General features: G+C 57.7%; 1 protein-coding gene across 1 annotated transcript; it reads left to right on the top strand.

Moving 5' to 3' along the window:
* Window positions 1–532: 532 nt before the first annotated feature.
* LOC306957560 (SH3KBP1-binding protein 1-like) lies at window positions 533–15,975 on the top strand (the record flags this gene model as incomplete). Its single annotated transcript, XM_079551048.1, is given in 5 exon segments — window positions 533–685; window positions 687–705; window positions 6,141–6,296; window positions 6,393–6,489; window positions 15,729–15,975. Coding segments are annotated over 5 exon segments (672 nt in total), but the record flags the coding sequence as incomplete, so codon positions are not given.
* Window positions 15,976–16,540: the final 565 nt, after the last annotated feature.

Genomic DNA, 16,540 nt, shown 5'->3' with positions numbered 1-16,540 from the left:
ATGGAGGCCTTTGTCACCCCATGGAGGACCTTGTCACCCCATGGAGGCCTTTGTCACCCTATGGAGGACCATGCCCCATCTCCCAGCCTGCACCTTGTCACCCCATGGAGGCCTTTGTCACCCCATGGAGGACCGTGCCCCATCTCCCAGCCTGTACCTTGTCACCCCATGGAGGACCATGAGCCATCTCCCAGCCTGGTCTTTGTCACCCCACGGGGGGACTGTGCCCAATCTCCCAGCCTGGACTTTGTCACCCCATGGAGGACCTTGTCACCCCGTGGAGGCCTTTGTCACCCCATGGAGGACTTTGTCACCCCATGGAGGCCTTTGTCACCCCGTGGAGGACCATGCCCCATCTCCCAGCCTGCACCTTGTCACCCCGTGGAGGACTTTGCCACCCCATGGATGTCCCCGTTTCCCTTTTTTGGGGTCCCCATCCCCTTGTCCGAATTCCCTCCCCCCACTCCATCACCCTGCAGCGCTTTGGGGGCCCAAAAAAAAGGACCTTTTGGGGTCCCTGCTGTCCCTCCAGGTGACAGCGGCAACCTGGATCGAGATCGCCTACGGCACGAGTTCGGGTGTCGTGCGGGTGATCGTGCAGCACCCCGAGACGGTGGGCTCGGGTCCCCAGCTCTTCCAGACCTTCACCGTCCACCGCAGCCCCGTCACCAAGATCATGCTGTCGGGAGAAGCACCTCATCTCGGGTGGGTGAAGGGGAGGGGGGCCACCGTGGCCTGGGGGGGAGGGTCTGCAAAGGCCCTTTGGTGGGGTTCAGCGGTGGTCTTTGAGGGTCCCTCGGCGGTCTGTGGGGATCTCCAAAGGGATTTGGGGGTCTACGAAGGGAATTTTAGGGCACCAAGGTTGGGCTTTGGGGGTCTCCAATGAGCTTTGGGGGTCTCCAAAGGGTGTTGGGGGTCTCCAATGGGTTTTGGGGGTCTCCAATGGGCATTGGGGGTACCTCGGTGGTCTGTGGGAATCTCCAAAAGGATTTGGGGGTCTACGAGGGAATTTTAGGGCACCAAGGTTGGGCTTTGGGGGTCTCCAGTGGGTTTTTGGGGGTCTCCAATGGGTTTTGGGGGTCTCCAATGGGTTTTGGGGGGCCTCCAAAGGGTGTATGGGGGTCTCCAATGGTGCTTGGGGTCTCCAAAGGGTGTTGGGGGTCCCTCGGTGGTCTGTGGGGATCTCCAAAAGGATTTGGGGGTCTACGAGGGGATTTTTAGGGCACCAAGGTTGGGGTGTTGGGGGGCCTCCAAGGGGTGTTGGGGGTCTCCCAAGGGGTGTTGGGGGCCTCCAAAGGGTGTTGGGGGTCTCCAATGGTGCTTGGGGGTCTCTGAAGGGTGCTGGGGGTCCCTCGGTGGTCTGTGGGGATCTCCAAAAGGATTTGGGGGTCTACAAGGGGTTTTTAGGGCACCAAGGTTGGGGTGTTGGGGGCCTCCAAGGGGTGTTGGTGGTCTCCAAACGGTGTTGAGGGTCTCCAATGGGCTTTGGGGGTCTCCAAAGGGTGTTGGGGGGTCCCTCGGTGGTCTATGGGGATCTTCAAAAGGATTTGGGGGTCCATGAGGGAATTTTAGGGCACCAAGGTTGGGCTTTGGGGGTCTCCAATGGGTTTTGGGGGTCTCCAATGGTGCTTGGGGGTCTCTGAAGGGTGCTGGGGGTCCCTCGGTGGTCTGTGGGGATCTCCAAAAGGATTTGGGGGTCTACAAGGGGTTTTTAGGGCACCAAGGTTGGGGTTTGGGGGCCCTCCAAGAGGTGTTGGGGGTCTCCAAGGGGTGTTGGGGGTCTCCAATGGGCTTTGGGGGTCTCCGAAGGGTGCTGGGGGTCCCTCGGTGGTCTGTGGGGACCTCCAAAAGGATTTGGGGGTCCATGAGGGATTTTTAGGGCACCACGGTTGGGCTTTGGGGGCCTCCAATGGGTTTTGGGGGTCTCCAAAGGGTGTTGGGGGTCTCCAATGGTGCTTGGGGGTCTCTGAAGGGTGCTGGGGGTCCCTCGGTGGTCTGTGGGGATCTCCAAAAGGATCTGGGGGTCGATGAGGGACTTTTAGGGCACCAAGGTTGGGCTTTGGGGGCCTCCAAAGGGTGTTGGGGGTCTCCAATGGGTTTTGGGGGTCTCCAATCGGTTTTGGGGGTCTCCAATGGGCTTTGGGGGTCCCTTGGTGGTCTGTGGGGATCTCCAAAAGGATTTGGGGGTCTACGAGGGGTTTTTAGGGCACCAAGGTTGGGGTTTGGCGGCCTCCAAGGGATGTTGGGGGTCTCCAAGGGGTGTTGGGGGTCTCCAAAGGGTGCTGGGGGTCCCTCGGTGGTCTGTGGGGATCTCCAAAAGGATCTGGGGGTCAATGAGGGACTTTTAGGGCACCAAGGTTGGGCTTTGGGGGTCTCCAGTGGGTTTTGGGGGGTCTCCAATGGGTTTTGGGGGGTCTCCAATGGGTGTTGGGGGTCTCTGAAGGGTGCTGGGGGTCCCTCGGTGGTCTGTGGGGATCTCCAAATGGATTTGGGGGTCTATGAGGGATTTTTAGGGCACCAAGGTTGGGCTTTGGGGGTCTCCAAAGGGTGTTGGGGGTCTCCAATGGACTTTGGGGGCCTCCAATGGGTGTTGGGGGTCTCCAATGCTGCTTGGGGGTCTCTGAAGGGTGCTGGGGGTCCCTCGGTGGTCTGTGGCGATCTCCAAAAGGTATTTGGGGGTCCATGAGGGATTTTTAGGGCACCAAGGTTGTGCTTTGGGGGTCTCCAATGGGTTTTGGGGGGTCTCCAATGGGTTTTGGGGGGTCTCCAAAGGGTGCTGGGGGTCCCTCGGTGGTCTGTGGGGATCTCCAAAAGGATTTGGGGGTCTACGAGGGAATTTTAGGGCACCAAGGTTGGGCTTTGGGGGTCTCCAATGATCTCTAGAGCTCTCCAAAATGTTTGGGGTCCACTGGTGGTCTTCAGTGTTCCTTGGGATCCACCAGTGATCCTTAGGGATCTCCAGTGGTCTTTGGTGGCCTCCAGTGGTCTCTGGTGGTCTCCAATGATCTTTAGGACTCTCCAAAGTGCTTTGGGGTTCCCCAGACATCTTTGGGGTCCGCCAGAGGTCTTTGGGGGTCTCCAATGATCTTTAGGGCTCTCCTAAGTTCTTTGGGGTTCCCCAAAGGTCTTTGGGGTTCCCCAGAGGTCTTTTGGGGTCCGCCAGAGGTCTTTGGGGGTCTCCAGATGTCTTTGGGGTCCACCAAAGGTCTTTGGGGTCCACCAGAGGTCTTTGGGGGTCTCCAATGATCTTTAGGGCTCTCCGAAGTGCCTTGGGGTCTCCAGACATCTTTTGGGGTTCCTCAGACGTCTTTGGGGGTCTCCAGATGTCTTTGGGGGTCCACCAAACGTCTTTGGGGTCCACCAGAGGTCTTTGGGGTCCACCAAACGTCTTTGGGGTCCACCAAACGTCTTTGGGGTCCACCAGAGGTCTTTGGTGGTCTCCAGTGGTCTCTGGGGCTCTCTGAAATGCTTCGGGGTCCGCCAGAGGTCTTTGGGGGTCTCCAATGATCTTTAGGGCTCTCCAAAGTGCTTTGGGGTCCTCCAGAGGTCTTTGGGGGTCTCCAATGATCTTTAGGGCTCTCCGAAGTGCCTTGGGGTCTCCGGACATCTTTTGGGGTTCCTCAGACGTCTTTGGGGTCTCCAGATGTCTTTGGGGTCCTCCAGAGGTCTTTGGGGGTCTCCAATGATCTTTAGGGCTCTCCAAAGTGCTTTGGGGGTTCCCTAGACATCTTTGGGGTTCCACCGGAGGTCTTTGGGGGTCTCCAATGATCTTTAGGGCTCTCCAGAGGTCTTTGGGGTCCTCCAAAAGTCTTTGGGGTCCACCAGAGGTCTTTGGGGTCCACCAAAAGTCTTTTTGGTCCGCCAGAGGTCTTTGGGGGTCCACCAGAGGTCTTTGGTGGTCTCCAGTGGTCTTTGGTGATCTCCAGTGATCTTTAGGGCTCTCCAAAGTGCTTTGGGGTCCACCAGAGGTCTTTGGGGGTCTCCAATGATCTTTAGGGCTCTCCGAAGTGCCTTGGGGTCTCCAGACATCTTTTGGGGTTCCTCAGACGTCTTTGGGGCTCTCCAGATGTCTTTGGGGGTCCACCAAACGTCTTTGGGGTCCACCAGAGGTCTTTGGGGTCCACCAAACGTCTTTGGGGTCCACCAAACGTCTTTGGGGTCCACCAGAGGTCTTTGGTGGTCTCCAGTGGTCTCTGGGGCTCTCTGAAATGCTTCGGGGTCCGCCAGAGGTCTTTGGGGGTCTCCAATGATCTTTAGGGCTCTCCAAAGTGCTTTGGGGTCCTCCAGAGGTCTTTGGGGGTCTCCAATGATCTTTAGGGCTCTCCAAAGTGCTTTGGGGGTCCACCAGAGGTCTTCGGGGTCCGCCAGTGGTCTCTGGGGGTCTCCAATGATCTTTAGGGCTCTCCAAAGTGCTTTGGGGGTTCCCTAGACATCTTTGGGGTTCCACCGGAGGTCTTTGGGGGTCTCCAATGATCTTTAGGGCTCTCCAGAGGTCTTTGGGGTCCTCCAAAAGTCTTTGGGGTCCACCAGAGGTCTTTGGGGTCCACCAAAAGTCTTTTTGGTCCGCCAGAGGTCTTTGGGGGTCCACCAGAGGTCTTTGGGGGTCTCCAGTGGTCTTTGGTGATCTCCAGTGATCTTTAGGGCTCTCCAAAGTGCTTTGGGGTCCACCAGAGGTCTTTGGGGGTCTCCAATGATCTTTAGGGCTCTCCGAAGTGCCTTGGGGTCTCCAGACATCTTTTGGGGTTCCTCAGACGTCTTTGGGGCTCTCCAGATGTCTTTGGGGGTCCACCAGAGGTCTTTGGGGTCCACCAAACGTCTTTGGGGTCCACCAGAGGTCTTTGGTGGTCTCCAGTGGTCTCTGGGGCTCTCTGAAATGCTTCGGGGTCCGCCAGAGGTCTTTGGGGGTCTCCAATGATCTTTAGGGCTCTCCAGAGGTCTTTGGGGTCCTCCAAAAGTCTTTGGGGTCCACCAGAGGTCTTTGGGGTCCACCAAAAGTCTTTTTGGTCCGCCAGAGGTCTTTGGGGGTCTCCAGTGGTCTTTGGTGATCTCCAGTGATCTTTAGGGCTCTCCAAAGTGCTTTGGGGTCCACCAGAGGTCTTTGGGGGTCTCCAATGATCTTTAGGGCTCTCCGAAGTGCCTTGGGGTCTCCAGACATCTTTTGGGGTTCCTCAGACGTCTTTGGGGCTCTCCAGATGTCTTTGGGGGTCCACCAAACGTCTTTGGGGTCCACCAGAGGTCTTTGGTGGTCTCCAGTGGTCTCTGGGGCTCTCCGAAATGCTTCGGGGTCCGCCAGAGGTCTTTGGGGGTCTCCAATGATCTTTAGGGCTCTCCAGAGGTCTTTTGGGATCTCCAGATGTCTTTGGGGTCCACCAGAGGACTTTGGGGTCCACCAGAGGTCTTTGGGGGTCTCCAGTGGTCTCTGGTGGTCTCCAATGATTTTTAGGACTTTCCAAAGTGCTTTGGGGTCCACCAGAGGTCTTTGGTGGTCTCCAGTGGTCTCTGGGGCTCTCCAAAATGCTTCGGGGTCCGCCAGAGGTCTTTGGGGGTCTCCAATGATCTTTAGGGCTCTCCAAAGTGCTTTGGGGATCCACCAGAGGTCTTTGGGGGTCCACCAGACGTCTTTGGGGGTCTCCAATGATCTTTTGGGCTCTCCAGAGGTCTTTGGGGGTCTCCAGATGTCTTTGGGGTCCACCAGAGGACTTTGGGGTCCACCAGAGGTCTTTGGGGGTCTCCAGTGGTCTTTGGTGGTCTCCAATGATTTTTAGGACTTTCCAAAAGTCTTTGGGGTCCACCAGAGGTCTTTTGGGGGTCTCCAGTGGTCTTTGGTGATCTCCAGTGATCTTTAGGGCTCTCCAAAGTGCTTTGGGGTCCACCAGAGGTCTTTGGGGTCCTCCAAAAGTCTTTTTGGTCCACCAGAGGTCTTTGGGGGTCTCCAGAGGTCTTTGGTGTCCTCCAGAGGTCTGTGGGGCTCTCCGAAATGCTTTGCAGCCCACCAGCGTTCCTCGGAGCTCTCTGACGACCTTTGTGTCTCTGTGAGCCGCTTTGCGGTTCCCCCGGGGTCTCCAACTGATCTTTGGGACCCCCCGCCTCCTCCCCTCCCATCCCGTCCCCCTTTTTCCCCCCCCCCTCCACCTCCTCAGTTTGCGCCGACAACAACCACGTCCGCACGTGGACGGTGACGCGTTTCCGCGGCATGATCTCCACGCAGCCCGGCTCCACGCCGTTGGCCTCCTTCAAGGTTTTGGCTTTGGAAGACATCGACGGCCACGCCGGCTGCACGGCCGGCACCGACATCGGTACGGGGAGGGGGGGGGGGTCAGCACCGGGATGGGGAGGGGGACCGCGATGGGGGCGGCCTCTGAGTGCCCCCCCCACCCCATGGTGTTGGACAGGACCCTTCGGGGAGCGCGACGACCAGCAGGTCTTCATCCAGAAGGTGGTGCCCGACAGCTGCCGCCTCTACGTCCGACTTTCGTCCACCGGTAAGAGGTGAGCGGGGGGTCCTGGGGGGCTTCTGGGGGGCTCCAGAGGGTTGATGGGAGGCCCTGGATGGGTTTTGGGGGCTCCTGGGGGGCTTTGAGGGCTGCAAAGGGCTGATGGGAGTCCCTCGATGGGTTTTGGGGGCTTCTGGGGGGCTCCAAAGGGTTCTTGACGTCCCTCAATGGGTTTTGGGGGGTCTTGAGGAGGTCCTGGGGGGCTTTTGGGGGCTCCAAAGGGTTCATGGGAGGCCCTGGATGGGTTTTGGGGGGTCCTGGGGGGCTTCTGGGGGCTCCAAAGGGTTGATGGGAGGCCCTGGATGGGTTTTGGGGGCTCTTGGGGGACTTCTGGGGGCTCCAAAGGGTTCTTGGGGTCCTTCGATGGGTTTTGGGGGTCCTGGGGGGCTTTTGGGGGCTCCAAAGGGTTCTTGACGTCCCTCAATGGGTTTTGGGGGGTCCGGGGGTCCTGGGGAGCTTCTGGGGGCTCCAGAGGGTTGATGGGAGGCCCTGGATGGGTTTTGGGGGGTCCTGGGGGGCTTCTGGGGGCTCCAGAGGGTTGATGGGAGGCCTTGGATGGGTTTTGGGGTCCTTCAATGGGTTTTGGGGGGTCCTGGGGGGCTTTGAGGGCTCCAAAGAGTTCTTGACGTCCCTCAATGGGTTTTGGGGGGTCTTGAGGGGATTCTGGGGGCTCCAAAGGGTTGATGGGAGGCCCTGGATGGGTTTTGGGGGTCCTGGGGGGCTTTGGGGGGCTCCAAAGGGTTCTTGGGGTCCCTCGATGGGTTTTGGGGGGTCTTGAGGGGATTCTGGGGGCTCCAAAGGGTTGATGGGAGGCCCTGGATGGTTTTGGGGGGTCCTGGGGGGTTTTGGGGGGTTCCAAAGGGTTCTTGGGGTCCTTCGATGGGTTTTGGGGGTCCTGGGGGGCTTTGGGGTCTCTGAAGGGTTGATGGTGGTCCCTCAATGGGTTTTGGGGGGTCCTGAGGGGCTTCTGGGGGGCTCCAAAGGGTTCATGGGAGTGCCTGGATGGTTTTTGGGGGTCCTGGGGGGCTTCTGGGGGCTCCAAAGGGTTCTTGGGGTCCCTCGATGGGTTTTGGGGGCTCCAGAGGTTTGATGGGAGGCCCTGGATGGGTTTTGGGGGCTCCTGGGGGGCTTTGAGGGCTGCAAAGGGCTGATTGGAGACCCTCGATTTGTTTTGGGGGCTCCTGGGGGGCTTCTGGGGGCTCCAGAGGGTTCATGGGGTCCCTCAATGGGTTTTGGGGTGTCCGGGGTTCCTGGGGGGCTTCTGGGGGGCTCCAGAGGGTTGATAGGAGGCCCTGGATGGGTTTTGGGGTCCTTCAATGGGTTTTGGGGGTCCTGGGGGGCTTTGGGGTCTCTGAAGGGTTCCTGGGGTCCCTCAATGGGTTTTGGGGGGTCCTGAGGGGCTTTTGGGGGCTCCAAAGGGTTCATGGGAGTGTCTGGATGGGTTTTGGGGGGCTTCTGGGGGGCTCCAAAGGGTTCTTGAGGTCCTTCGATGGGTTTTGGGGGGTCCTGGGGGGCTTCTGGGGGCTCCAAAGTGTTGATGGTGGTCCCTCAATGAGTTTTATGGGGTCCTGGGGGCTTTGAGGGCTCCAAAGGGCTGATGGGAGGCCCTCAATGGGTTTTGGGGGGTCCTGGGCGGCTTTGGGGTCTCTTTGGGGGCTTCTACCATTGGGATTTGGGGTTCTCTGTTGGGATTTAGGCTTCTACCATTGGGGTGTGGGGTTCCCCCTTGGGATTTGGGGTTCCCCATGGGGATTTAGGTTCCTACCATTGGGATCTGGGATTCCCCCATTGGGATTTAGGCTCCTACCATTGGGATTTGGGGCTCCTACCCTTGGGATGTGGGTTCCCCTTTAGGATGTGGGGTTCCCCATTGGGATTTGGGGTTCCCCTACTGGGATCTGGGATTCCCCCATTGGGATTTAGGCTTCTACCATTGGGTTTTGGGGTTCCCTATTGGGATTTAGGCTTCTACCGTTGGGATTCGGGTTCTGCCCTGGGATTCGGGTTCCCCATTGGGATGTGGGGTTCCCCCTTGGGATTTGGGGTTCCCCATTAGGATTTAGGCTTCTACCATTGGGGTTTGGGGCTCCCCCTTGGGATTCGGGTTCTGCCCTGGGATTCGGGTTCCCCCTTGGGATTTAGGCTTCTACCCTTGGGATCTGGGATTCCCCCATTGGGATTTAGGCTTCTACCATTGGGATTTGGGGCTCCTACCCTTGGGATGTGGGTTCCCCCTTAGGATGTGGGGTTCCCCATTGGGATGTGGGGTTCGCCCCTGGGATTTGGGGTTCGCCCCTGGGATTTGGGGTTCCCCCTTGGGATGTGGGGTTTCCCATTGGGATGTGGGGTTCCCCCATTAGGATTTAGGCTTCTACCATTGGGATTTGGGGCTCCTACCCTTGGGATTTGGGATTCCCCCATTGGGATTTAGGCTCGTACCATTGGGATTCGGGTTCCCCCCTGGGATTCAGGTTCCCCCCTGGGATCTGGGATTCCCCCATTGGGATTTAGGCTTCTACCCTTGGGATTTGGGGCTCCTACCCCTGGGATTCGGGTTCCCCCTTAGGATGTGGGGTTCCCCATTGGGATTTGGGGTTCGCCCCTGGGATTCCGGATTCCCCCATTGGGATTTAGGCTTCTACCATTGGGATTTGGGGTTCCCCTATTGGGATCTGGGATTCCCCCATTGGGATTTAGGCTCGTACCATTGGGTTTTGGGGTTCCCCCTTGGGATTTAGGCTTCTACCCTTGGGATCTGGGATTCCCACATTGGGATTTAGGGTTCTACCATTGGGATTTGGGGCTCCTACCCTTGGGATGTGGGTTCCCCATTGGGATTCGGGTTCCCCCTTAGGATGTGGGGTTCCCCATTGGGATTTAGGCTTCTACCCTTGGGATTTGGGGTTCCCTGTTGGGATTTGGGATTCCCCCATTGGGATTTGGGGTTCCCCTGTTGGGATTTAGGCTTCTACCCTTGGGATTTGGGGTTCCCCCTTTGGATTTGGGGTTCCCCATTAGGATTTAGGCTTCTATCATTGGGATTTGGGGTTCCCTGTTGGGATTTGGGGTTCCTGTTGGGATGTGGGATTCCCCCATTGGGATTTAGGCTCCTACCATTGGGATTTGGGGCTCCTACCCTTGGGATGTGGGTTCCCCCTTAGGATGTGGGGTTCCCCATTGGGATGTGGGGTTCGCCCCTGGGATTTGGGGTTCGCCCCTGGGATTTGGGGTTCCCCCTTGGGATGTGGGGTTCCCCATTGGGATTTGGGGTTCCCCTATTGGGATCTGGGATTCCCCCATTGGGATTTAAGCTCCTACCATTGGGTTTTGGGGTTCCCCTATTGGGATTTAGGCTTCTACCATTGGGATTCGGGTTCTGCCCTGGGATTCGGGTTCCCCATTGGGATGTGGGGTTTCCCATTGGGATGTGGGTTTCCCCCTTGGGATTTGGGGTTCCCCCATTGGGATTTAGGCTCCTACCATTGGGATTTGGGGTTCCCCCATTGGGATTTAGGCTTCTACCATTGGGATTTGGGGCTCCTACCCTTGGGATGTGGGTTCCCCCTTAGGATGTGGGGTTCCCCATTGGGATGTGGGGTTCGCCCCTGGGATTTGGGGTTCGCCCCTGGGATTTGGGGTTCCCCCTTGGGATGTGGGGTTTCCCATTGGGATGTGGGGTTCCCCCATTAGGATTTAGGCTTCTACCCTTGGGATTTGGGGCTCCTACCCTTGGGATTTGGGATTCCCCCATTGGGATTTAGGCTCGTACCATTGGGATTCGGGTTCCCCCCTGGGATTCAGGTTCCCCCCTGGGATCTGGGATTCCCCCATTGGGATTTAGGCTTCTACCCTTGGGATTTGGGGCTCCTACCCCTGGGATTCGGGTTCCCCTTAGGATGTGGGGTTCCCCATTGGGATTTGGGGTTCGCCCCTGGGATTCCGGATTCCCCCATTGGGATTTAGGCTTCTACCATTGGGATTTGGGGTTCCCCTATTGGGATCTGGGATTCCCCCATTGGGATTTAGGCTCGTACCATTGGGTTTTGGGGTTCCCCATTGGGATTTAGGCTTCTACCCTTGGGATTTGGGGCTCCTACCCTTGGGATGTGGGTTCCCCATTGGGATTCGGGTTCCCCCTTAGGATGTGGGGTTCCCCATTGGGATTTAGGCTTCTACCCTTGGGATTTGGGGTTCCCTGTTGGGATTTGGGATTCCCCCATTGGGATTTGGGGTTCCCCTGTTGGGATTTAGGCTTCTACCCTTGGGATTTGGGGTTCCCCCTTTGGATTTGGGGTTCCCCATTAGGATTTAGGCTTCTATCATTGGGATTTGGGGTTCCCTGTTGGGATTTGGGGTTCCTGTTGGGATGTGGGATTCCCCCATTGGGATTTAGGCTCCTACCATTGGGATTTGGGGCTCCTACCCTTGGGATGTGGGTTCCCCCTTAGGATGTGGGGTTCCCCATTGGGATGTGGGGTTCGCCCCTGGGATTTGGGGTTCGCCCCTGGGATTTGGGGTTCCCCCTTGGGATGTGGGGTTCCCCATTGGGATTTGGGGTTCCCCTATTGGGATCTGGGATTCCCCCATTGGGATTTAGGCTCCTACCATTGGGTTTTGGGGTTCCCCTATTGGGATTTAGGCTTCTACCATTGGGATTCGGGTTCTGCCCTGGGATTCGGGTTCCCCATTGGGATGTGGGGTTTCCCATTGGGATGTGGGTTTCCCCCTTGGGATTTGGGGTTCCCCCATTGGGATTTAGGCTCCTACCATTGGGATTTGGGGTTCCCCCATTGGGATTTAGGCTCCTACCATTGGGATTTGGGGTTCCCCCATTGGGATTTAGGCTTCTACCATTGGGATTTGGGGCTCCTACCCCTGGGATTCGGGTTCCCCCTTAGGATGTGGGGTTCCCCATTGGGATTTGGGGTTCCCCTACTGGGATCTGGGGTTCCCCCATTGGGATTTAGGCTTCTACCATTGGGTTTTGGGGTTCCCTATTGGGATTTAGGCTTCTACCGTTGGGATTCGGGTTCTGCCCTGGGATTCGGGTTCCCCATTGGGATGTGGGGTTCCCCCTTGGGATTTGGGGTTCCCCATTAGGATTTAGGCTTCTACCATTGGGGTTTGGGGCTCCCCCTTGGGATTCGGGTTCTGCCCTGGGATTCGGGTTCCCCCTTGGGATTTAGGCTTCTACCCTTGGGATCTGGGATTCCCCCATTGGGATTTAGGCTCCTACCATTGGGATTTGGGGCTCCTACCCTTGGGATGTGGGTTCCCCCTTAGGATGTGGGGTTCCCCATTGGGATGTGGGGTTCGCCCCTGGGATTTGGGGTTCGCCCCTGGGATTTGGGGTTCCCCCTTGGGATGTGGGGTTTCCCATTGGGATGTGGGGTTCCCCCATTAGGATTTAGGCTTCTACCCTTGGGATTTGGGGCTCCTACCCTTGGGATTTGGGATTCCCCCATTGGGATTTAGGCTCGTACCATTGGGATTCGGGTTCCCCCCTGGGATTCAGGTTCCCCCCTGGGATCTGGGATTCCCCCATTGGGATTTAGGCTTCTACCCTTGGGATTTGGGGCTCCTACCCCTGGGATTCGGGTTCCCCCTTAGGATGTGGGGTTCCCCATTGGGATTTGGGGTTCGCCCCTGGGATTCCGGATTCCCCCATTGGGATTTAGGCTTCTACCCTTGGGATTTGGGGTTCCCTGTTGGGATTTGGGATTCCCCCATTGGGATTTGGGGTTCCCCTGTTGGGATTTAGGCTTCTACCCTTGGGATTTGGGGTTCCCCCTTTGGATTTGGGGTTCCCCATTAGGATTTAGGCTTCTATCATTGGGATTTGGGGTTCCCTGTTGGGATTTGGGGTTCCTGTTGGGATGTGGGATTCCCCCATTGGGATTTAGGCTCCTACCATTGGGATTTGGGGCTCCTACCCTTGGGATGTGGGTTCCCCCTTAGGATGTGGGGTTCCCCATTGGGATGTGGGGTTCGCCCCTGGGATTTGGGGTTCGCCCCTGGGATTTGGGGTTCCCCCTTGGGATGTGGGGTTCCCCATTGGGATTTGGGGTTCCCCTACTGGGATCTGGGATTCCCCCATTGGGATTTAGGCTTCTACCATTGGGTTTTGGGGTTCCCTATTGGGATTTAGGCTTCTACCGTTGGGATTCGGGTTCTGCCCTGGGATTCGGGTTCCCCATTGGGATGTGGGGTTCCCCCTTGGGATTTGGGGTTCCCCATTAAGATTTAGGCTTCTACCATTGGGGTTTGGGGCTCCCCCTTGGGATTCGGGTTCTGCCCTGGGATTCGGGTTCCCCCTTGGGATTTAGGCTTCTACCCTTGGGATCTGGGATTCCCCCATTGGGATTTAGGCTTCTACCATTGGGATTTGGGGCTCCTACCCTTGGGATGTGGGTTCCCCCTTAGGATGTGGGGTTCCCCATTGGGATGTGGGGTTCGCCCCTGGGATTTGGGGTTCGCCCCTGGGATTTGGGGTTCCCCCTTGGGATGTGGGGTTTCCCATTGGGATGTGGGGTTCCCCCATTAGGATTTAGGCTTCTACCCTTGGGATTTGGGGCTCCTACCCTTGGGATTTGGGATTCCCCCATTGGGATTTAGGCTTCTACCCTTGGGATTTGGGGCTCCTACCCTTGGGATTCGGGTTCCCCCTTAGGATGTGGGGTTCCCCATTGGGATTTGGGGTTCGCCCCTGGGATTCCGGATTCCCCCATTGGGATTTAGGCTTCTACCATTGGGATTTAAGGTTCCCCTATTGGGATCTGGGATTCCCCCATTGGGATTTAGGCTCGTACCATTGGGTTTTGGGGTTCCCCCTTGGGATTTAGGCTTCTACCCTTGGGATCTGGGATTCCCACATTGGGATTTAGGGTTCTACCATTGGGATTTGGGGCTCCTACCCTTGGGATGTGGGTTCCCCATTGGGATTCGGGTTCCCCCTTAGGATGTGGGGTTCCCCATTGGGATTTAGGCTTCTACCCTTGGGATTTGGGGTTCCCTGTTGGGATTTGGGATTCCCCCATTGGGATTTGGGGTTCCCCTGTTGGGATTTAGGCTTCTACCCTTGGGATTTGGGGTTCCCTGTTGGGATTTGGGATTCCCCCATTGGGATTTGGGGTTCCCCTGTTGGGATTTAGGCTTCTACCCTTGGGATTTGGGGTTCCCTGTTGGGATTTGGGATTCCCCCATTGGGATTTGGGGTTCCCCTGTTGGGATTTAGGCTTCTACCCTTGGGATTTGGGGTTCCCCCTTTGGATTTGGGGTTCCCCATTAGGATTTAGGCTTCTATCATTGGGATGTGGGGTTCCCTGTTGGGATTTGGGGTTCCTGTTGGGATGTGGGATTCCCCCATTGGGATTTAGGCTCCTACCATTGGGATTTGGGGCTCCTACCCTTGGGATGTGGGTTCCCCCTTAGGATGTGGGGTTCCCCATTGGGATGTGGGGTTCGCCCCTGGGATTTGGGGTTCGCCCCTGGGATTTGGGGTTCCCCCTTGGGATGTGGGGTTCCCCATTGGGATTTGGGGTTCCCCTATTGGGATCTGGGATTCCCCCATTGGGATTTGGGGTTCCCCTGTTGGGATTTAGGCTTCTACCCTTGGGATTTGGGGTTCCCCCTTTGGATTTGGGGTTCCCCATTAGGATTTAGGCTTCTATCATTGGGATGTGGGGTTCCCTGTTGGGATTTGGGGTTCCTGTTGGGATGTGGGATTCCCCCATTGGGATTTAGGCTCCTACCATTGGGATTTGGGGCTCCTACCCTTGGGATGTGGGTTCCCCCTTAGGATGTGGGGTTCCCCATTGGGATGTGGGGTTCGCCCCTGGGATTTGGGGTTCGCCCCTGGGATTTGGGGTTCCCCCTTGGGATGTGGGGTTCCCCATTGGGATTTGGGGTTCCCCTATTGGGATCTGGGATTCCCCCATTGGGATTTAAGCTCCTACCATTGGGTTTTGGGGTTCCCCTATTGGGATTTAGGCTCCTACCATTGGGATTTGGGGCTCCTACCCTTGGGATGTGGGTTCCCCCTTAGGATGTGGGGTTCCCCATTGGGATGTGGGGTTCGCCCCTGGGATTTGGGGTTCGCCCCTGGGATTTGGGGTTCCCCCTTGGGATGTGGGGTTCCCCATTGGGATTTGGGGTTCCCCTATTGGGATCTGGGATTCCCCCATTGGGATTTAGGCTCCTACCATTGGGTTTTGGGGTTCCCCTATTGGGATTTAGGCTTCTACCATTGGGATTCGGGTTCTGCCCTGGGATTCGGGTTCCCCATTGGGATGTGGGGTTTCCCATTGGGATGTGGGTTTCCCCCTTGGGATTTGGGGTTCCCCCATTGGGATTTAGGCTCCTACCATTGGGATTTGGGGTTCCCCCATTGGGATTTAGGCTCCTACCATTGGGATTTGGGGTTCCCCCATTGGGATTTAGGCTCCTACCATTGGGATTTGGGGCTCCTACCCCTGGGATTCGGGTTCCCCCTTAGGATGTGGGGTTCCCCCTTGGGATTTGGGGTTCCCCATTAGGATTTAGGCTTCTACCATTGGGATTTGGGGCTCCTACCCTTGGGATGTGGGTTCCCCCTTGGGATGTGGGGTTTCCCATTGGGATTTGGGATTCCCCCATTGGGATTTAGGCTCCTACCGTTGGAATTCGGGTTCCCCCCTGGGATTCGGGTTCCCCCCTGGGATCTGGGATTCCCCCATTGGGATTTAGGCTTCTACCATTGGGATTTGGGGCTCCTACCCTTAGGGTGTGGGGTTCCCCCCCGGGATTTGGGTTCCCCCTTAGGATGTGGGTTTCCCTCTTGGGATTTGGGGTTCCCCCTTGGGATTTGGGGTTCCCCCATTGGGATTTAGGCTCCTACCATTGGGATTTGGGGCTCCTACCCCTGGGATTCGGGTTCCCCCTTGGGATTTGGGGTTCCCCATTAGGATTTAGGCTTCTACCATTGGGATTTGGGGCTCCTACCCTTGGGATGTGGGTTCCCCCTTAGGATGTGGGGTTCCCCATTGGGATGTGGGGTTCCCCCCTGGGATTCGGGTTCCCCCTTGGGATTTAGGCTTCTACCCTTGGGATCTGGGATTCCCCCATTGGGATTTAGGCTTCTACCATTGGGATTTGGGGCTCCTACCCTTGGGATGTGGGGTTCCCCCTTAGGATGTGGGGTTCCCCATTGGGATTTGGGATTCCCCCCCGGGATTCGGGTCCCCCCGTGCCCCGCAGGGTCTGCGAGGTTCGCGCTGTGGACGGTTCCACCATCACCGCCTTCACCGTCCACGAATGCGAGGGGTCGCGACGCGTCGGCTCACGGCCGCGCCGGCGCCTGCTGACCGGCCACGCCAACGGCAGCCTGCAGCTCTGGGATCTCAGCACCGCCATGGAGATGGGGGGCAGACCCCAAGGTACCGCCGCCCCGCCGCCGCCGCCCCACCTGCCCTATAAGCCGGCACCCGTGGCGCTGTGGAAGTAGCTGTGGTCTCAAAATGGCGGCCCCATAGCAGTGGTCCCAAGATGGCCGCCCCTTAGCGGTGTCCACAAAATGGTGGCCCCATAGCACTGGCCCCATAATGGCAGTGGCCCCATAGTGGTGGTCCCAAGATGGCGGCCCCATAGTGGTGGTCCCAAAATGGCGGCCCCATAGCAGTGGTCCCAAAATGGCCACCCCATAGTGGTGGCCCGACAATGGTGGCCCCATAGCACTGGCCCCATAGCAGTGGTCCCAAGATGGCCGCCCCATAGCAGTGGTCCCAAGATGGCGGCCCTATAGTGGTGGTCCCAAGATGGCGGCCCCATAGTGGTGGTCCCAAAATGGCGGCCCCATAGCGGTGGTCCCAAAATGGCGGCCCCATAGCAGTGGTCCCAAGATGGCCGCCCCTTAGCGGTGTCCACAAAATGGCAGCCCCATAGCAGTGGCCCCATAATGGCAGTGGCCCCATAGTGGTGGTCCCAAGATGGCGGCCCCATAGTGGTGGTCCCAAAATGGCGGCCCTATAGTGGTGGTCCCAAAATGGCCACCCCATAGTGGTGGCCCGACA

This window comes from Tetrao urogallus (assembly GCF_951394365.1).
Source record: "Tetrao urogallus genome assembly, contig: scaffold_225, whole genome shotgun sequence".
Classification (NCBI taxonomy): domain Eukaryota; kingdom Metazoa; phylum Chordata; class Aves; order Galliformes; family Phasianidae; genus Tetrao; species Tetrao urogallus.
Note: the sequence above shows the minus strand (reverse complement) of the source record. Positions and strands in the feature narration are given on the sequence as shown.